This window comes from Meleagris gallopavo, chromosome 3, assembly GCF_905368555.1.
Source record: "Meleagris gallopavo chromosome 3, MGAL_WU_HG_1.1, whole genome shotgun sequence".
Taxonomy (NCBI): domain Eukaryota; kingdom Metazoa; phylum Chordata; class Aves; order Galliformes; family Phasianidae; genus Meleagris; species Meleagris gallopavo.
Genome location: NC_139406.1, coordinates 13,975,270 through 13,997,972, shown reverse-complemented (window position 1 = coordinate 13,997,972; position 22,703 = coordinate 13,975,270). Strand labels below are relative to the sequence as shown.

Below are 22,703 nucleotides of genomic sequence, written 5' to 3'. Positions count from 1 at the left end.
CGCTCCTATATTCGCATGAAAAGCAGCTATTATTCCTATTCATTTTCTCTGTGTCAGAAACCAAGAGACAGATGAAAAATGAGGCTGGTGTTGGTGTTGTGGGTTACGCTACACAAATCAACTGCAACGTTCATATTTGATTTATGATCACCATGCTTCATGAGTGGCAAAGCTGCCTCTTAAGATCAATGCTTATGCATTATACTATTATAATTGCAAGGGAGGTGCTTTAGTAGTCAAATGTGAGAATAAGGTAAAGACAAAGGGGATACCAACCAAAATCTGTCAGGTTGTGATCTGCCTCTGAGAGAATCATCCTGATAGTTCATAAAAGGGAAAAATAAATTTTAAAAGTTTATCCAGTGGCTCTCATCCCTTTAAGCTCTCTGCCCCCTAGCCTTCTCCCCAGTAGCCCCACATACCTGTCAAGATGCATGTGTTTTTCTCATTCATCCCAGAAGTTCCTAGCTAGCCACCCACATCCTGAAGCAGATGAGTTGATTAAGTAGGCTGTTTTATGAGGGGATCGTCTTTGAGTTCAGAGGGCTCACTTTCACATGGAAAACAGCAGTTTTCTACTTGAAACGATGGAACTGAAGAGTTAGTAAGGCTCACGGTTCCTTAAGTACAATTTAAACTCTGAATACTAACAGTGATGACAGTAGTGCATTCCACTCCTGTAGCTTCCTACACAAGATGAAGAGTTAATCAAAGTCCATGCTGAGGTATGTAATTATTGCTATCATAATCTTGCCTGAAAAGGAAAGTTAAAATTAGATGTAACTACAGTGAGTTTAACTGAAAGCTGTTTCTACAGGTTTATTACATCATTCCCAACAAAACCATCATCAACTACTGTATTCGTGGATGCTATTAATACTCTGGTTTTAAAATTAATCATTTGTAGTGCCTGTACTTGCATTATAGGTGAGGGTGCTAGTGCTCATGTGCTCTGTTCACTGGCTGAATCATTTCAAAGTAGGGTGGTTTTTTGATTCATTGGTTATAATTTAAATAAATGTAAAGGAGTCAATGGTCTTTTATTCATAACGAGTATAAATCTCAGACTATTGCATTTATTGTTTAAAAGTTTTAAAATTCATCTATTTTCAAGAACAATTAAAGGAAAAGGAATGTTGGTTTTATAAGAATTTGGACTTATAGAGAGTGAGTAAGTAGAGTAGGAGTAAGTCTGAAGAGATATTGCTCATCTTTTGTTTAGAGGATAATCTGAGTGAGTGAATGGAGGCACACTCTTAGCTTGCTGAGCTGGAGCCTTTTCGTCTCTGCCGCACTGGTGCAAGCATTGTACTCCAAGCTCTCAGCACTGCCAGGTACTTCAGGGCAGAGGATGTTGCCTCAATAGCTGTGCCCAGGATGTGGCAGGAGCTCTGTCTAATGGACAATCCATCTGATTGGGTTTCTAGATACAGTGACAGTAACGTGTGTCTTCAACTGCTGCTTTTGTTTCTTGCAGTATCTCTTTGAAGAAGGGAAGGTCTGTTAAACACAGGAGAAGATAGGAATTAATTACTGTCGTCAGAAGAAATTGCACTTAATTGTAGTAATGAAAAGTACAACTATTTCCTTAGAATGACAGCTAAAGCTTTTGCTGCAGCTTACAGGAAGAGTGTTTCTGTGATGTGCTTTCTAGATCCCTGTAGATGCTTCAGAATGTGCCCAGCTCTGCTAACCTGGCTGATATGGTTTAAACAGCAGGCAGTGGTTTTTCTTGTCTTTTTTTGTCACAAAATCTGTGCTACATCAATTACTATGGAGGTACAGAATAAAAAGCCAAAATCCAAGTCATGACAAATATAACTCATTGAACTGCCCAGATAATTGTCAGTTTATGATCTGTAAAATTATTTTCTAAAAATTTTTTAAATTTTATAGCAGATTTTAAGCTTGTACTTACTTGAATTTGATAAAAGCGAGGAGCAATTTTACAAAGGTTCAAATGCAGAGCCTTTTATGTATTGTTCAATACATTTTATTTCCAGGTTAAATGCCCTATAAGAAAAAAAAAATCCAAATCATATGGAGAATATTATTAAAATAATAAAATAAAAACTTAATAAATAAACTTAATAAATAAACTTAAAAGCTTATGTTGTCATTGAGGGAGGGAAAGTTTTTGATTTTTTGGGAGTACCTGAGAAACAGTTGTTTGAATGCCTTCTAGGCTTTCTAATACAATGTCTCTCACTGTCTAATTCTCGTGTCTCTTGACATGAGAAATCACAGTTTAGGAAGCTGTTTTCTGAAGAGGTAAATAATAAATACTGGAAAGATTTTGCATGGGTTGAAAGGCAAAACTGGCAGGGCCCATAAAGCTCGGAGATTTTTACCTTATGCGTTGACAGGAGATACAGGAGAGACAGGCAATGTAATCTGCAAACTGTTGGGGTAATTGTAGCTTCTTGGCAACAAAGGGGGAGTTATGGCATTTCTTTTTTTTGCATGTGGTGATGTTTTTATCACTTCTGTGCAGAACATCTTTCCACATCTTCTGAAAACATCAAGGAAGCAAAAATGGAAAGTTTGTTGTTTGTTAAAAAAAACAAAACAACAACAAAAAAAAACACATCAGAAGTGAAATATATATATAGTAATACTACAAGCTACTTGTCATGTTTGAATTTTAAAATAACCTGTATATTTTGTATTCATTTCTTTACACATGAAAGGGAATAAAAAATGGTAGTGTTTCTTCCAAAGTGACTGCATTCCCTGCGCGCATTTTATCCGTAGCTCTCTATTCCCTTGGTACATATAAAGCAAAATGAATTGGCTATCTTTTTACATCTCCCTTTCAGTGTTCTCTAGTGACTCTGCAAGTTACCCCGCTTTGTCTTTCTACTAAATAGCATTTAAGGCTTCTGGCACAGCTGGACTTGAGTGTGTGAGAAAGCTTTTAGGGTATTATAGTGTTGCTAGCCATTGAAGTTGCAAAATTTCAAGTATTCAAACTCATCTTGACTTTGCTGCATGTTCCTTGTGCTTAAAAACTTGGGTAAACATATATATTGTTGAAAAGATCCCTGAAAAAAATCACGATGAAAAGGAAGAAAGAATCAGCACTTCTTTTTTTAAAAGCTTCTTTTCTAATCTCTGTAACTTGAAACTAAAAACTTTGAACAGTGGGTTGGAGATTGTTCTGCAAGATAAATTCCTTGCATCACATAACCCTGACAACTCCCCAGTTCCATCAAATTAATAACAAATGGATGAGAAGATAAGCAAAACTAATGGTGAGGTTACATTTTTGTGACAAAGGTTTATGGCCGTACCGAATCTCATGTTCTGTGATATCCCTCCTCCTTCTCCTCCTACACTTTTTTTTTTTTCTTTAACTATCTGATCTGAGCATTCCAGTATCTGAAGCTCTTCTGTGAAGGAGACCTGATGAATAGCAAGTTTGACTGTGTGCCTCTAGAACTTGCTATGAACAGTTCTCTATTCCTGCCAGTACATATGGTTAATTTTGTACAAGATCAACCTCATCCTCACACACCACACAGCAAATTTCTGCTCATTGGATGGTGCTATCTGAATACTGAAACACACTGATGCAGTACCATCTCCCTCTTTTGTTAAAACTGTGACTTAATTCAGTTAGGAGTAATCTCTTGAGTGTCACCAACTTTTTCCATAAAGCAGGGGAAACTTACAGCAGGTAGTTCAGGGCCATGTTGGTGGAATTTTGCTTACCTCCAAGGGTGGAAATGCCACAGCATGTTTGGACAACCTAATTTAGTATTAGGGTGCTCATACTGTGAACTTTTTTTTTCCTGGTGTGTAATTAAAATTTTTTGTCTTGTATCTCATGTCCATTTTCTTTTGGCCTTGCTCTATTCAACTGTCCTTTAATCCAGACCTTTATATTCTTTTAAGAAGAAGCAGCAATTTACAAGTTAGCTCTTCTCAGAGATCTGTTCCAAAACACATCCTTCAGTCAACAGACAGCAACCAAAACAACTGTGTGGAATGGGCACTTTGTTTTGTTGCAGTGATCTCAAAGGGAATCAATATTCCAGTTAAAGGCTGTAGCACTGAAATTTAAAAATAATCAACAACTGGACTTCAGCGATCAGGCATCTGTCGGTAAAGCTACTATAAATGCAAAGGTGAATGTGGTGACCTCATGAGGTGGATTTACAACTGCACCTGCAGTTTGCCAGGGAGTGTTGAGGATCCACTTAGTATAGGAACTGATTTTTACTCATACGCTGGAATAAATAAAACCGTTATAATAATGCCAAGCTATTTCTCCTTCAAGATTACTTTAGGAAGTTTGCATCAAGAACTTGAAATGAGTCAGGAGGAGAGTTCTAAGGTAAACTTTCCAGGCCATGTCATTAGAAGTTGCACTATGGATGTACGTTGTGGAACATGTCAGGGACCTCTTGCTAAAATCCTTTGAGTATTTCATCTGCACAGAGAAAACTGCTGCCCCTGTGGAAGGATGCACTGCACGGTAATTCAGCTCTATAGCTGGGGACTGCAGGCACTCTAGCAGTGCTCACTGCATTTTGTGTGGGCAAGAGTGGCATGACTTAGCTGTGCATGAAACTTCTTAGGGCTCATGGTGCTGGAGGACGATAGCAGCTTTCAGATTCTACAGGGCTGGGCTCTATGGGACATAAGGAAAGATGATGCATGGTTTTGCTGCTGGTATGCTGAGGAATTCTTTTTCTGACATAGAAACACTCTGTAAGTCTTTTGTGTCCTTCCATCCTTTTCTTCCCACACACTTCAAGATGAGTTGATTCCTATACACCTGGTAAAGTGGATGGTGGGGAAGCCATGAGTGAGCTTTCTCCCCTCCTTTATGCCTTTTTTGCAGGTGCAAAAGCATGTATGTGTTTGATACAATGGACTAAATTGCATTCAAACTAATTCTTTTTTATGTGTAACCAAAAACACTATGGGGTTACTTGATGAAGAAACCCTGTTTTCTTGGAAAATACGAACTGACGAATAAATGTTGATAAATCTGCTTTCAGGGTCTCTTGCTAATTCTCTGCTTACAGTCAGGTTACTCTGATTTTGTGCAGATCACTTGATTTTATCTTCTTTAGTAATGGAGAACAGGGAAGGAAATGAGAAAGAAGATAGATCTACTAAAACATACTTATTTTATTCAAGTTTTTAGTCATTTTTTCAGTTTATTTAGTTAAGAAGTTTAATAGGGCTTTGATATATCAAGAACACAACAATAAACAACACAGCTATTGAACGGATTTTTTTTTTTTATTACAAAAAACATAGTTATGGGGGGGGGGGATTTTGGTATCTTTCAGCTACTACCTTTATTGGGTGAAAAGGCAATGCATTAAGCGTTCATTATCAGTTAAGCCATTGGAGGCAAGAGGAATTGTCATGTTCTAGAAGATTACCTGATGTTTCTGTAGGTGTGTAGGTTCTTTCCCGTCCCCCTCAACACCTTCCGCCTCCACCCAAATTCTCTGGATTTCCTAAAATCCCTAGGTCTTTTTTTTGTGGTGTTAGGACTTTGCAGGAATGCTTGGCCCATACTCCGTATTGGATTTAGCAGTTGGAATGTTATGCTTTAAATGCCTGTTCCTAGGGGTTGAGCAGTTTGTTTATTGAGATGATATAAGTGATCCCACTGGTTTTTATTGGCAGTGGAAGGCACACTGAATATTCAAAGCAAATAGAATTGATTTGTAAAAATACAAAAAAAGTAACTGCTGTGAAATTTGTGAGGCTAGAAACATTTTGAGCAATTTTTCTTCTCTGTAATTTGTTTCTCAGGTGTAAACCTTTGGCAGTGCTTAAAGAGACCTGACACGTCTTCTGCTCTGATAAATCTAAAGAAAACTACTTAAAGGTTTTTGAAGAGAACAAAGATGCTTAATCTAATCTTATACTTACGTTAATCACCTTTGCTTTTGCAGTGAAGGAATAATACATAATTTACACTTCTATTATCCTGTTTCCTTCTGGGACTTTACTTTACATAAGCTTTCCTTTTATAATGCTAGCCAGCTAAATTCCATATCCTTAAACTGAGGATATTGTAAGAAGGAGATGAAATTTCAAATTGTTATTTTTATCTTTTAGAGCATTAGAGCATGTTCTGCTAGTTCGTACCTTTTTTTGGTAGAAGGCTAATAAGTGGTATGATTACAGACAATCCTTTGGATTGTTTGAAGTGACAAAACAGAAATTCATATTTATTTTCAGAATATCACCACTGTTGATGATGCACTGCTCAGAAGCAAGTGTTATTAAATCTGCAGCTTGTATATAGTACTCATAGACATGGTAGGAATGTGTTCTTGGGGAGGGCAAGTCCCATATGTTTTCATTTAGATAGTTTTCAGTAAGCTTTTAAATCTTGTTAAAGACCTTGCTAAGCTTGGTTTTGAATGATCAGTTGGGAAACATCATATTTAAAACATTGCTTTATTACATTTGGATCTCATGTAGCGATTGAATCTGACAATTATGAAGAAAGAAGTGGGGAAAAAAAGGAGTTTGAATTCAAAATATAGGGACTGATTCACAAAACTCACTGTCATTCTTGGAGTTGTGTTATTGAAGAGACACAGTATAGTATTAAGTGTATTCATATTGTGTCCTGTCTTTCCAGGAATGTTGTAACTAATGATTCTATGCTTTTCTCAAGAAAATTTTATTATCCTATGAGTAAGCCTTGCTGTGGGAACTTATGCTTGCCTAAGAATGTATTTGAATTGTTCCACAATTAGAGATTAGTCCAGCAGTGAAATTCAGACGAGCTGAAGACAGCATATAAAAGTCCTGATTCCTTTTGAATATTCTTTGAGCCAATGCTGCAACGTATTCAGAGCCTGAAAACTTGGACCTGAACTACTTTTAACCAAGAATATTAGTATCTCCATTTTGTTCTGTCCTCTTTTAATGATAATGCTATCACTGTTTATTGAATGGAATAAAGAGGCACGTCTTCAGTGTATAGATTCAAAGCGTATCCAGAGGTTGGCTATGACTGTTCCAAAAGCACTGTGGGAAGGGAGTTCCAAGTTCACTCAAACCTTCCAAGTAGACAATGTCAGTTTTCTTGGTATACTGTTTTCCCTTTGACACAAAGTCTGTCCAAAGAAGACAAAGGAGTATTGGATTTATGCCTTCCAGACTCTTTGATGAGAAAACTTTCAGTTTTTAATTTCATCCAGGCAGAGGCATTTCTTTTTGCTATTCCAGTCTTTACAACAACTCCTGCTGTTGCCTTCAGAGAAATTACTGGGTACACTGCTTCCTGTATGCTGGTGACAAAAGCTGTTTGGGATTTTTGATGCTAGGATGGAGCATCTCGCTTAACTAAGTTAAAAACTAACACATATATAATTTTTCCAAAGCATAATGAAGAGCACCTCCTTAAACTTTCTCTCTGTCTTTCCGTTGTGATTAGTGGTGTACAGTGGTGGAGATCAGCTTCCTAATTCAGACTCTTAAGACAGTTGTCATAAATTAAATTGTGTGAAAACTCTAATCTGTTAGAATTACTTACACTATTTTTTCCACTGGGGAGATATTTAACTTTTCAGAAACCATGGGCTGATTGTAACCTTTATGCACCTGCCCTTAGAAACCACCATGAAGTTTGTACTCTCTCAGGTAATCCCACCGAGCTAAGTGCACTAGCGAAGATTATTTCTGAGTAGTGTTTATAGAATCTGATGCTGTAGTTAGTTTCTGTTTCACTAGCCCTGACCTTTTGTATGTTGTACAAGCAAAGCCACATCTCTTTTGCGTGTCCCTCTTAATGAGATCCCTTCATTATTATTATTTTCTTCAACTTCAGTATTCCTATGGGTCTTGCAGAAAGTAACATGTTCAGAAGAAGAAAGAATGTGGTAATGGATAGCTTAGCACTTTTTTTACTCTGTCCTGCTTCATTTATAACTATTTTTATAAAACTTTTTTACGGTCTTAACGTTGAATTAGAATCCAATTCTAGTGTGAAGTGACACTGCTCAAAATGTCTTTAACAGCCCTGTGTTTTTGGAGTTGATGTTTTTAGTGAGTAAAACCGTTTTTCATTTTCTCGAATGCCATTTTAGTCCAACCTGCGCTCCAAAACGAAGTGAGTTTAGCGGTCTGCGTCCCGTCCCTGGTGAACAATAGTTGACATTACAAAAACACCAAACCCACACAGAGCTGTCGGTTTCTGTTCGAGAACACTCAGACCAGGCCAACATGGAGACAGAATTACCTCATACCCGAGGGAGTGATTTTTCTAGGTGAACATTGAGGTCATTCTTCAGGCAATAGGGAAAGGCATGTCTTGTGAAACTGGTCTCCGATCAGCCAGCAAGAGCAGCCCCTGCTAGTGCTACTGCAGGCTCTTTGTTCACTTTAGTGAAGAGGTTTTTATAGTCTGGGGTTTCTCATTTAAACCCACCTGACGTGCACCATTTACGCATGTCGGTGGAATATGTAAAGCAAAGTTTGCATTTTAAAGGGCTGTTTCATCAGTTTATTTGTTAGGAAGGATATGTTAATATGGTTAAGTTCTTGATTCTGCTAAAATTAGTGTTTTGCCTTTTCTTTTAGAGCAGTGGAAAGCCATTGAGAATACATGAAGTTGCTAGCCGTATTGTGAATATGCTCATTTATGTATATTAGAGCATTTTTAATGTGAGGCTAGATAAGGGCCTGGGCATCCTGATCAGGCTGTTGTGTCCCTGTTCATTGCAGGGGAGTTGTAGTAGATGGCCTTCAGAGGTCCCTACCAAATCTAAGGATTCTATGATTACTGACAATATCACTATTCATTAAGATGTGTTCTCAAGAGTTACTTTAACAGTGAAGCTGAGAGGCTTTAAGTGTCAGTTATCTTTGTAGCAAACAAATTTAAAAAATAAAAAATGAGAAGCTCAGCACTTCTAAGTTGACCAGTGTACAGTTTCAGCGGGGCTATACCAGGCTAACATATAAAGAACTGGGTTTCCTTTTTTTATTTATTTATTTTTTTTCTCTTTTGGTTTTAAAGAAAGGTTAAATTTCTTATAATTCATACCATTAACTGTTTCTGGTCAAAACTCCAAGTGAGAGCATCTTTATTTTGGAGTGTGCCAACACAATTTACATTATTTCATACTTGTATTAAAATAGATGTGATGCATATTAAAAAATTAATCTACTTTGATTTCATCTGCTCTGTAAACAAGCCCAAAGCCTGTAATGATTACAGAACAGAGGAAGCAGCTTAACTGGAGAAGTGAATACTTGGCTGTCTGTCTGAATCTGCAGAGAGACTGAAAACATGCCTGGCAAGTGTTGTTTCCCATCACTTTCCCTGGGCTAGCTCAGCTCGTCAGTGAGGGTCACTTATGTTCTGCTCTACTCATAACTAACCTGCCACAGAATGCTAAGGAAGTGACAACAGTTTTGTTATGTGTGTTTTTGGTAGTGTCTTACTAACCTCTGGACCTCATATAAAGAGGCTGTAACATTGCTATTGCTGTAGACCTTGTTCCTGAAAGGCAGTCATCAGCAATAGGAGCACTTAAGCAGAGTAATTTTTCCTTTGCTCGTAGTGATGGTGGAGATCACTCTAATGGTCCACTCCCTTTTGATTTTTTTTTTTTTCTTTTGAGGTCGATGGTATAAACAGGGAATGTTTCAGTTTGCTGTGATTTGTTTCTTTGTTTGTTTAAAAAAAAAGAAAACAGCGTGTAGAGGCAAAATGCTAGGCTGGAGAGATGATGTGAATGAAAGTACTGTTTGTGGCCTGTGCTGCAATCAAGGTCATCATGAAAGTGACAGAACTACTGAGGCAGGAAGAGAAAGGAGAGCTGTGTCCACAAACCTATTACCAAATTTTGAAGGATATGTCAGCTAGAGGAGAAGCCAGCTTTCATTTGGATACCTCTACCTTTTGCTCTCCCACTTCATCATCCACCTGGCCTCTGTGCAAAAGTCACACTTGATATTCCTTAGCCAGGTGAGGCTGGGAATGTCATTTGAGAACAGATATTTCCAATCTTTTCTTCAGTTTAGAGTGTGTTTAAATTGCACAACTTTGAATGTTGTTTAAGGTTGCTTATTTCTAAAATAAACGTTTATGCTTGTGTCTTTTTATCTTACATAATTTTTAAACTATATTTAGACCATTTTTAACTAACTTGAGTGTGTCGAAGACACTAAGCCCAAGTGAGTATTGTGAAAATTGGCAGCTGTGGAGATGAGAGAGCGCCTGATAATGCTCCCACTATAGGGTAGGCTTACCCCTTACTTCACATGGGAAAGTAATCCAGAGAGAGAGATCAGGGAACACCAGTCTTTTGATTCTGCTATTTGTGGAACTTCTTGTTTATTCTTAGAAATCCTTTGAGAGTACTTTTGTAAACTGAGCATCAACTCTGTACAGAAGTGTCTAGATGATTTGTGACAAGTGGTGTATTACTTTGCTTAGTTAAATGTGCATGACTGCTGCATGTTCTGATTCTCCTAGTAAAACTGGTATTTTTTTTATTTCCTTCTCTCCCAAGATTTCTTTTGACCTAGCAGAGTATACTGCTGATGTTGATGGAGTTGGCACTTTACGGCTCCTAGATGCTATTAAGACCTGTGGCCTTATCAATTCGGTGAAGTTCTACCAAGCCTCCACCAGTGAACTTTTTGGAAAAGTGCAAGAAATCCCACAGAAGGAGACCACCCCTTTTTACCCAAGATCGCCTTACGGTAAGGCTTGCTGATGCGTGTGTGTCAGTAGTGTCTGTATGTCTGTTCTCTCTTCTCATGTCTCAGGGCTGAAGTCATTCTGGTGTGAGATTAGAATAACGATAGAGCAAAAGTGACTAGACATGTTGAGAGGCATACCTTTATGAATTACTATATTAAAAGTATTTGCTGCCATTGCCCGGGGGTTGGAAATTACCATCTCACTTCTCAAGACTGTGTTCATTCAGATCAGAATTAGAGAGCTCTTTTAGAGAGGAGGGGGAAGGTTGGCTCTTCCTTCACTAAGAATTGTAAGATAGCACTGGGATGATAAGGTTTCATACTTTTTGTCGCCCAAATGAAAAACTCCCAAGATCTCTTTTTTTCCTTCATGACCTCGCATTAAATTTGAAACACTTATTTAAGCATTGTGCATGGAAGACTTTGGTGATAAAGTTTCAAATCAATTTGACTGTTAAGGCAGCAGATTTTTGCTTTTATTCCTCTAAAGTCATTTTTTTTATTAGCAGAGGTCACCACAGTGGCATATTTCACACGCTCTGGCTGCATTAATTGTATTGTAAAAGAAAGATTGCTATGCTTGAGTGTGCATAAGAAAACAAGTGAGGGAGTGCCCTAACCCTTCCTGGTCGATCCTGGGGCTGTGCAAAAAAGGAGTATTTTCTCATTCAGCTGCCGTTTATTGGCCTGGATGTTTTTTTCCTATGAAATGTGACACATCTGGGGAATGAACTGAGTTCTAATTGAATTGTTGAAATGTGGCCGTCACCTTGCATGCAAGAGAGATGTGTGTATGTGTCTGAGCAGTGCACAAGTGGAACGATTATGTGCAACATCTTCAATTATTCTTGTAGGTGCAGCAAAACTGTATGCCTATTGGATTGTGGTGAACTTCAGAGAGGCCTACAATCTCTTTGCTGTGAATGGCATTCTCTTCAATCATGAAAGTCCCAGGAGAGGTTAGAAAATCCATGTAAAACTGTTCCTAAGTTTGTGCATATCTGATAAGAAAAATGATCCGGAAGATTTTTTTAAATTTCCGAAATGCTGTGGTGAGGTTGTTTGACTTGAGGTAGTCTGCACTGTGTTTAATGTAGCCCTTGTGGCAGTCTGCTGTATGGCAGTTTTCACTCTCAAGCATCGCATTCCATTTTGTAACCCTCCAACTATGAAGGGAGTCTGGAGTATCTGATTTTGTGTATCAGTGCTCTCAACAGACTGCAAAAATATCACAGCATCTCTGTATTTTCTTTCCTTCCTGATAGTAACTTAAGGCTATAATGTTAAAATGATATAATAAAAAGGCAGGTTTTAAAATCGTTCAGGTGAGCATATCAAATGCAATTTCAAGTGTGACTTGTATTCAAGATTTTTATTTGCACATAAATGTCAATGTAAGAAGCAGAAATAGTAGTCCCTCTAAATTTCATAAGACTAATGAATACAGCCTGGTATATTTTGGAAACTTGTGGATTATGACACATGCCTTCTGACACGATGGCTTTCAACGTATGGCTTTAAAATGCTTTTCTGTTTAATCCTTAATAGCAGTGCAGTTTAAGTTCCACTTAATCATCCTTTTTCCTCTTGCACTACTTTAGGAACAATTAATAGTGGTAGTTTGTTTGAGCAAAAGTCCAGAGTTGATTAAAAGTCTCTTACACAGTGACAGCTTTCCTCTGCCCTTAAAATACTGTGACATAGAAAACACTCTAAAATTAAACTTTAAATTGACACACAGAACTGGATTCTTAGTGGAGAAGCCTTTTATTGTGGTCTGTTGCTAAATGAAATATAAATTCAAACTTTACAGGAATGCAATTATGTAAATTATAGCCTAGTACAAAATATAATCATTTTACTCATACTTACAAATATAAAATAGACCATAATTGTAACTGTTTAAAAAAAAAAAAACAGAGGAAAAAAGTCAGTATGATTTAAATAGGGATTTCTTTGCGAGTCACAGCTGTAAAGCCTTACAGTACACTGAGTAGGCAGTGTTTCCAGGACATGATGCATCAAGTACTTGGTGGCAGAAATTGGTGGAGTGCTTCATGCCAGAGCAGTTGACACTACAAGTTCAAAATTGAAAGAGAATCAAATTCACTAACTTGTTTCACTTAGAAGCCCTAATACTTTGCTTTCTTTTAAGCATTCCACTGCAGTATAGTCTTGGTGCACTATATAAGGTGATGTGCAAATTGCTTTGCGTTATAATGTTGAAATTGAAATGAAATTAAAACCACCTGACCAACACGAATCATGAAGGAAAATGCAATTACACAAACTACCATGGCATGATACTGAAGGAGCTGGGGCTGCTTAGTCTGGGTAAGAGAAGGCTGAGGGGAGACCTTACTGCTCTCTTCAAATACCTGAGAGGTGATTGCAACGAAAGCGGTGTTGTTCTCTTCTCACTGGTGACAGCATGAGGGAAAATGGCCTCAAGTTGCACCAGGGGAGGTTTAAGTTGGAAATGAGGGAAAACTTCTTTACAGAAATGGTTGTTAAGCACTGGAATAGGCTGCCCAGAGAGGTGGTGAGTCACCATCCCTGAACGTGTTTAAAAACCATTTGGATGTGGTGCTCAGCATGATTTAGCAAAGGGTTGTTAGAGTTAGGGTAGTAAGGTCAGGTTGCAGTTGGACTTGATCTTTAAGGTCTTTTCCAACCTGAGCAGTTCTATAATTCTATTATTTCTAGTAATACTAAACATCTACTGGATGAATTGGAAGTTACAGAAACACGTTTATGATTTCTGCTGTTTTTTTTCTCTGCAGGCTTGTGCCATTTTGAAATATAAAAACTTCACTGCTTGTTGCTGTTTTGATCCCTCTGACATTCATTCCAGCTTTGATACTGCTAAAATGGAGCTTCCAATGAGAAGTCTCATTTTGCCACATTTAACGTTCCTGTGGAGAATGAAGTTTGTGCTTTGAAGTCCCAGGTGTTCTTCTAGTTGTGTGTATGTGATTCTAGTAAAATTTAAGCCCATTCTGCCATGAGCAGGAATCTTGTCTTAGAGGTAGTTCCGGTTGGCTCCATTAGCCTTAGCAGGAGCACAGGCAATGAAAGTGACAGTAAACACAGCCCACTGTCATTTGCTTAGTGTTTTCATGTGAGAATATCTTAAAATTTTTCAGTGAAGAAAATAGGAGCAAAAGAATTTTAAGGTTGTTTCTTAATTGGTATTCACCACTTTTGGTTCTGAAGGCTATAAAAGTGCTCTGTGAGGCAAAGGGGGTGTAATAGGAATTATCTATCTCATTACAGAGATGGTAATATGGTGAAAATGTATAGCTAGTGGTGGTGGCTATATTGAAAAATAGTGTTTAGTAGCTGAGAATTTGCTACATCAAATAGTGCTGTTGTGCTCTTTGTATCTGTTGTAGTTTCCACGGAAATGAATGGGAGACATTACTTTTGAAGTGATGTATATTTTGTTCTCGTATTTCATACCGTTTTTGTTGAAGCCATTTTCTCCTTGGGATGGTATGAGGAAAATTTAAGCAGAGACAACATGTTATTTCAGAATATTGATTCTTTTCTTTAGTCTTCCCAATTTTATTTTGGAAAGCTCTAGTAGTAGTTAACATCATGTATACTGCGTTGTAATAAACAAGTCTGCACTGAGTTTGTAAGGGTAGAGAGTGCTTAAGTCTAATATAAGAGGTTTCTTATTTCTTGAAATTAGGAATACTTGAGAAAAGTGCTGGCTTTGAGAAGCTTGTTTGATTTTTTTACTTTTATCTTGTTCTTTTACTCTGTAAGAAAAATACAGTGACAGGAGTAGATCTTAAGATGTGACACTACTTTGCAATTTTGAACGCTTAAATTCACTGTGTGGGCTGATCTTTCACATGGCAGTGGCAGCCACATTGACTTTATAAAAAAAAAAAAAAAAAAAAAGCACTAATAAGTTCCAGGTTGCTTGAACCTGGACCTTATCTCTATCTGCACCTTTCATCTTATTTGGGGAATAGCTGTATAGCATTATCAAAATGCACCAATGAGTCCCTGCTCAAGAGATGCATGCATATATAACAACAGAGAGCATTATCTAAAATCTCATTTAAAATAGAACAAGTGGCTGTGTAGTATTTTCCTTTTTATTTTTTTTCTTTACGAAATGAGAGGCAGTAGGTATAACAATAAATCTGGTACTGGTCACTTTTTGACCAGTACATGTTCTTCAGCTCACACAAATCAGTATGGTTGTGTTGAAGTGAACTGGGCCATGTTGATTTATACTGGCTGAGCGTAGTATTTCAAGTGATGGCCTGGTAATGTAAGGTAAGCATAATTCCCCTATACTAGGGAAAGGACTGGTAACAGCAATAAGCCTTGCTAAAGCTGGTTTTCTCTCTTACTTTTATCACTCATATACCAGGTATGGCTCAAGTGACTCCTTATTTATGGCAGTGCCAAAGGGGAATGGCCTTTTCCATTTCTGAGACTTATTTATTGTCTAAACATGACATCATCTGAAAAGCAAAATGCTCTTTACAGTGCTAGTAAGCTACAAGATGGTATATGTTTCCAAAACCAAACATACAAGACAAAACCTAAAAAGTCTTCCCAGATAAAGCAGGGAGATGTACGTTAGTATGACTCTGAATGATCTCTCCACAGTAATCTTGTGCAGCTGCCATAACAGACACTTTTTTTTATCACGTTTCAGAGGGCTAATTCCAAAGTTGTGACCTTCCAGGCTCCAGTGGGTGATCTTGTACAGAGAGCTGGACACGTAGTATTGTGAGGTTGTTTTTTTGTTCTTTTTTTTCTTTAGTAACATTGTGGAATACCAAATGGAGAAGCTTGTGATCAGCAAGTTTCTGTTGGTGGTTGAATGTGGCTCCCGGTATTACCAGTGTGGAAATGTCTGCCCTATAGCAATATTGAAAAGGTATTTCAGTTCAGTGAGATGACGGTTTTGACAGCGAAAGAGTGAGGCAATTAGCAAGTCTAGTTTTCTGGAAAGCTGGGGCATGATCCAAGTCTTCTTTATACCATTGGAAAGATTCCTATTCTTTCGTTGGGCTGTGGATCTCACTGATGCCATTTTTTATGAGTAAGAAAGCTAACTACTTGTTGACAGTGTCATTTGTTTCTTCCCAGACAAGCCCTTAATTTTTCTGCTCCTCAGTTCTGTGTATAGTTTTCCTAGGTTTACAAAATGTGCCTTTGGATGCCTGAGATAACTCTCCGATTTGGTTAACCACTTCATTGCTTGCCTCATCTGATCGTTATCTGCCAAGATGTACAAACATGTACAGCATGTTTCCTGACACAATGCAACAGAAGTTTTGTTTTCTTTTTGCTGTTTTTTTTTTTTGTGTGCGTGTGTGCGTGTGTGTGTGTGTGTAAGTACTAAATACTTTGCCTCCATGCATGACATAATTGTGTAGATCATTGTGTAGGAAATTTTTGTTTGTCTGATACCAGCTCTGGTAAAGCAGTTGTCATCAGACCCTTACTGTATACCCAGAGGGAAAGGATGCAACTGCTCATTTCTATGATCACTTTCAGCCAGGAAGGAAATGGCTAGGTGTTAGATTGCAGGCTGAAGGTTGTCAAAGTACATGTAGAAAGATTAAAATGAAAAGAAATCGTGATTTGAAGAGAATGGGGAGTGTTCTTTGCTTTTATTGTGCAACTGGATTGCAGTTTTGCTGGGAGGGAGTGCGGTAAGGAGTTCTACCGCTTGCTGCAAATATACTTGAGTGTCTTGAATTTTTTTGTTGTTACCTGTTTTTTTCTATTTTTAACAAGCTTTCAGTCTCCTTTTTGCCTCTATTTAACAGAGAGGGCAGTAGCAGATGGTGACATCTGCTACCAACTTTCACAAGAAATCCCTACAATCCCTGCAGTAACAGCTGCTCTTCTGCATCTCCTATAAAAAGATGTGGCCAACATCTGTCAGATTTCCGTTTCTCATTTTTTCATTGAGGAAACTAATTGCTGGTGTCCTTATAAATGTTCAGTGCAAGAGGGTCTTAGGCAGCCTAGCACCACTGAAAATACGAAGGACTTTTGCCGGTCCTCTTTTTGTAAGTTCAGGCCAATGAAAGATGCAAACGTGTAAAATTTTCAATGCAGAGTTATTTATCTTTATTTATTTAATTTAGTCTAAAACTTTCCAACCCACAAGCACATTTGAATAGCAGAAATCAGCAGAGTGCAGCTTCTCTCTCTCTGATTCCTTGCTAGAGAAGAATGCAGGCTGGCTAGTATTATCAGGGAACGTCTGCCTAGCATATTGAAAACTTGATGGCAAGGTACCATGGCCAATGTAAAAGCAGTTATTCAGACACTTGTGTGCTGCACATCAGCCAAGATCATTTCATGCTTTTTAGTCTGCATGTTTCAACAGAGAAAGCATGCAGTGTCCTGAAGACATGCATTCTTACTGGCTTTTTCTCCCTGCTGTGAGACTGATCCTGCTAAGTGATCCATGCAGGTGTTCCCTTATCAACACTTGCAGTCAAACTTCAGTGGGGATAAATATGGGCCTTGGAGTCTACGTGTACACATGAATTTGCAGTAATATTGTCCATAACAAGAGAAGACTGCCGGGTAGTAACTCTTTGCTATTTTAGCGAGGTAGGTGTGTTTTCCTTTGATAAGTAGGTGATGTTACAAAGTAAGTGAATTCAGTTAATTCTTCTGATGTCAACATGGTATTGTCTATCTAGATACTACAGATCAGAGCATGTCACAGTATGCAGATTTTTGTGAGTCTTTCTGATTTTTGTGTTGCTAATAAATCATCTTAGTCATGAATTCTGGTAAAAATTCATATATGAAGGCAATGTAATGATGCCAAAAGATGAGTGGGCTTTCCTCTGTGAGCTTAGGTTTTGAAAGCAGTGCCAGACTTCTGATACAGGAACTGAAAGCTGTGTTTCTGCATGTGCTTGCCTTCGGACATCCATGTAGTAGTCCAGGTCAGTGCCATGGAACTTGTCCCAAATGGAAACTAAACACTCATGTATATGAACTGAATTATGTTATATTTATACATTTTTCTCAAGTGAGTCACTGTTAAAAGAAGATTCTGTGCTGAGCAGTCTAATAATTGAAATATTTTTGATTCAGTTTTAGAAATAATAGTTCGTGGAAATCTTTCTGATTTCTTAATTTATTTATTTTTTTTTTCCTTTTCCATTATTGGAGAACCTTTGGTTCTATGCTTCCTTATCTGATGTACTTTTCTGGGGTCTATCACCACTTTATCTAAATAGTTCTGAATATAGCACTCACAAAAACTAAGTAATTTCTTGCCTGTGGGTTTAACTTCTTGGAACAGCTGCATTTGCAACCCAAATCTCTCCTTGAGCAAATTATTATCTTATCAGATGCATCTTCTTGTCATTAAATCATGTGCTCCCTTGTGGCTTATTCTGTGTTAGGAAGAAAGTAGATTATACTTTTTGCTGTTTCCCATGATTGATTTAAATTTTTTGTGTAATCTCAGAAAAAAAAGAAAAAAAAAGAAAAAAAAAGGCAGAGCACCCCCCCCCCAATTTACAAAATATTGAAACTACTAAATCTAGAAAATCTTGCAATATAATTCTTAATATTGCTCATGTTATCTGACTTGATGTCAGCATTAGTTTTTTTAACTGAGTGTTTGAAGACTTGCCTTCATCTTATGAAATACAAACTGATCTCTAGAACACAATGTTATGGAAGATCTGGAAGTCAGCAGTGTGAAATGGAGGGGTCAGAGCATGTACCTCATCTTTAGTGGCTTCAGTAATGCATAGACGTGTAGCAAGATTTTTGAAACTATGAATTATAAGGTTAGTTCTCTTTTTTTTCTTCTCCTTTGTTAAAGTTATTAGGCAAAAATGCCTAATAATGAAGGAAAAGGTCATCTAGTTATTCCTCAGTAAAACCTTCAGAATCCATTAAAAACAAATACAAAATGAGCATGTAAATGAGAACTACACTGTAGTCAGATGTCATGTCTGATAGCATTCATCATCTAATGGGTTTTTATGGTTGTATCATAGGAAGGTAAACTACATTATCTGAGGGTAGCGAGCAGGTTAGGGCCAACCTTTGGTCAGATGTGGTTTTACCTACCTACTTTTTTCTCCTTTGGTCGTGCCAAGTCTTACCGAAAGTGCCCAGAAAACTGTGCTTGAATCATCATAGAATCATAGAATTGCGAAGTTGGAAATGACCTGCAAGATCATCTAGTCCAACCGTCCTCCCATTACTGTGGCTACCACAAGCACTAAATTTGGAAATACAAAGCAAATCCACACAGATTCCTTACATGTTTAGTTAGTTTGATTTCACACCATAAAATGCATTGTGTACTTTTAGGTCTGCAAAATACTTCTGTTTCTAAACTAACCTGTGTCACTTTGAAATAATTGAAAATCTCAGCAGCAGAGCAGACTGCTGATTGGTATTAGTCTGGTTAGTCAGGTATTTTTTGAGCTAGTCCCAAGACTGGTTATATATTGTCCGTTATACATAGAATCGGAGAACGGCTTAGGTTGAAAGGATCTTAAAGTTCAAGTTCCAAACACGTCATGGCAGAGTTGGCTTCCACTAGATCAGGATGCCCAGGGCTCCATCCAGCATGCCTTTGAACACTTCCAGGGACACATCCATAGCTCCTCTGGGCAGCGTGTTCTAGCATCTCACCATTCTTCAGTAATAAAGGATTTATTGTGAAAATCTAATCTAAATCTCCCCTTTTTTAGTGTAAGGCCATTACCACTTGTCCTTTCACCACACCCTCTGATAAGAATCTTTCTCCAGCTTTCCTGTAGGCTACCTTTAGATACTGGAAAGCTGCTAGAATGTCTGCCCAGAGCTTTCTTTTCTCCAGGATGAACAAGACCAGCTCCCTCAGCCTGTTCTCATAGGAGGGTTGCTCCAGCCCTTTATTTACTCCAGATGGGGCCTCATGAGGGCAGAGTGGGGGTGGGGGGGGACAATGGGACACAGTCATCTCCCTCACTCTGCTGGCTTTGAGTGAAGCCCAGGATATGTGTTCCCCTCACTGCTGATACATGCACACCTTGTCAAACCTACTAAGTTATTTTCACTTCAAGGATTTACTTTTCACGGGATTACTTATGTTCTACTCAGTTGTTAGGTGCCATTTGATAAATTAAAGCTACGTCCAAAAGCTTGAGAGTTCTCTAACAATTTGCAAGAATTTGTTATAGTTAAGTCTGTTACCACGTATATGTAGGCGTTACAACAACATGTTGTGCTGTTGCAATAACAACAGTATATTTCACTCTGTATTATATGTCATCCCTATGGAATATTAAGTGCTAAAACAAAAGGTTGTGGGTCCAGTTAACAGGATTCCCTTGAAACTCTTCAGGGCTGCTCTTCAGTATGCAAAAACAAATGAAAACCTATCCAATGGAGAAAATAGAGTACCATGTTTTCTCTGCTTCCTCTTATCTTTTGCCCTAGCCTCTCACTGAGGTGATCACTCTAGTTCAGGTGTTTTGCTTAACAGAGCAGGGATGGTGGCACATGGGCTTTCCTGGGTGAGGGAGACCAGAGGAGAGCAGAGATTCACTAGGATCTGGCAACACTTAGAGAGCAGCTTGACTGGGCATGGGGGTGAGAGGAGCCATTGTCCCTGTAGACAGAGATGGTCCCAGGGAGCACTGAGGCCAGAATTTGTTCAGCCCAGAGCAGAGGAGGTGAGGGGAGGCCTCACAGGGAGCGGAGGGGCAGTGCTGGGCTCTTCTCTTTGGTGACCAGTGTAATTCTTGAAAATGGACTAAATTCAAAATTGTTTCTGGACCAGAGTGCTTTGTTGATTAGGTATGGAACTAGCGGTATAATTCATTTTAAGCATTTATGCTGAAATGACACTGAATCTTGAGCAAAACCAATCTAGAGACCACACTAGGCACTTGAGTTTGCAAATGCTCCTTTCCTCTGCTGTCTTCAGTTGTATAAATTAGATGTAAATTATTGCATACATTTGTCATTAAAAATCAGGCCAGTAATTGCTAATTCTGACATGTTTTACAGCAGGAATGTTACTTCCTTTTCTCAAGTTTTTAAATTGATTTTGATTAGGTGTGTCATTGGGAACATAGGAGGTAACAGAAGCCTTCTGATGTTTGACTGGAGAAGAGGCTAGACTAGTGCCGGGAGTGTTATCTGTTGTCATGCTCTATTGCAGTAGTCACTGAGGTACCATGGATAAAAACTCTGTCCTCTGTGAGGTCTAAAACTAAACAGTGTAATTCTCCTTTTCTGAATAGCAAGAAGGTGTGCAGCTTTGTGTCCTGGGCTATAAAACTTTTCAGTTAACACAGTGTTTTGTAGGTAATAGTGTGAATCACCTCAGCCCAAGGAAGATCAGGTTTTATTACTTAATCAAAATTAGTTTAATCTCTTCAGCTGTTTTTCTCCTAAACCTGCTCCACTATCAATCAATTAATACTATTCAATCCTGAATACATCTGTTGTGAATTTCAAAAGAAGCTAGAAACTAAAGTCACTTAGACTTGGTGAGAATCAAATACTTGTCATGCACTTGGGGTAGAGGTGGCTCCATGGGTCTCCCTTATAGTTGTGTCCTCACAGAAGTGCTGGTGTTCCTACATGTGAAAATCACTCTCTCTTCAGCTTGGCATGGTCTAACATCACAGCCTGTGGTTTAACCCAGGCTGTGCTCCCATCAGTCAGCAACAACCAAACATCAGTGTGCTATTAACACAGTTTCAGCTGAAACCAGGACGTGGCCCTAGCTCTTGCTATTTACAGCATGCTCCAAGCTTATGTTTTCCAACAAACAGTTTTAACGTTCTCATAGTCTCAAGTCTGCTTCTTTAAATCTTTCCCAGTTTATCTTCAAGCAAGGATGCTACTGTGAATTATTCCATTAACAAGTAAAATGAGCATCTAAAACAATACAGATTTTTCTTTAAGTATTTTTGAGTTTCACATAAAATTGTACTGCATATCACTACAGTTTGTTTAGTGTTAACAAAATCAGTGACAAGATGTTTTTGTCACCACAAACCATGTAACATTTAACAAAAACATTTAAAACAAGACTGGTATAACAGTAACTCAGGCTGTGAACTTGAAAGCTTCATTTCATCTAATAACAGCTATAGGCAAATGCTGCCTTTGCTTCTTGGTTTTGTAATTGCTTGTGCTGGTGTTACTAAAAAACTGGCAGCATTTTTTGTCATGCTGGTGAATCCAAGACATTGACAAAATAGGGTCAGAAAACTAACCAACGAATAACAGGTCATTATTAAATTTTTACTTGTGCCCCCTAACGATATCATGATCATAAACTGTACTTATAAAAATAAGCTCTTTGTTTTGAAATCATGGGATTATGCAATTCTGAGTATGAGTTCATTAGTGTGCAGCAGTTATTGCACAACTTTGGTCTACTTGCAAGTGAGGCATCTACTGTCACTTTGGTTCTGCAGGTTCCTTGTGGGTTTGGTGGGGTGACATCATCTGGTTTACCTTCACATTTATAGACAATGATAACCAGGCATCAACACTCCAGGAGGAACGGAGTCATCAGGGAATGTTAATTCATTCTTTCCAAAATTATGTGTGTGAGTATGTGGATGATGTGTGCAAATGGTTGCCTGTACATGAAAATCTGAAATAATTAGTGTGTAATAATTAGTAAAATTTGCAGAAAAATCAGAACAAGTAAAAGAAAACAAAAAGAATTAGGTTGTATGTATTGTTAAGAGTGATAACATACATGAAGGCTCACTCAAACTTAAGTGGCTTAATATTTAATACAGAAATCTTTGTATTGAAGGAAAAAAAAATCTGAGATTTAACACATTTTAAAGCATGCTTTTCCTCTAAAATAAGAAAGGAAAACATTAGGATGCTAGCATCAGCTTGGATGCCTGTTTATTTAATCTCTGTTCTTGAAGTGAAGATGGCATAATTTGGGGTTTCTAAATTATTTAACTGCAGCTTTTTTATGATTTATGTTTCTGTCTTGACCTAGT

The 22,703-nt window shown here is 38.0% G+C and overlaps 1 protein-coding gene across 2 annotated transcripts in view; it reads left to right on the top strand.

Annotated features, from left to right (window-relative positions):
* GMDS (GDP-mannose 4,6-dehydratase) overlaps nucleotides 1-22,703 on the top strand; it is a 393,306-nt gene that overhangs the window by 131,213 nt on the left and 239,390 nt on the right. For both annotated transcript variants that reach the window (XM_085220296.1, XM_085220298.1), the window contains exons 5-6: nucleotides 10,509-10,701; nucleotides 11,556-11,660. In XM_085220296.1, coding sequence (XP_085076422.1) covers nucleotides 10,509-10,701; nucleotides 11,556-11,660 — 298 coding nt within the window. The remainder of the gene's footprint in view (nucleotides 1-10,508; nucleotides 10,702-11,555; nucleotides 11,661-22,703) is intronic.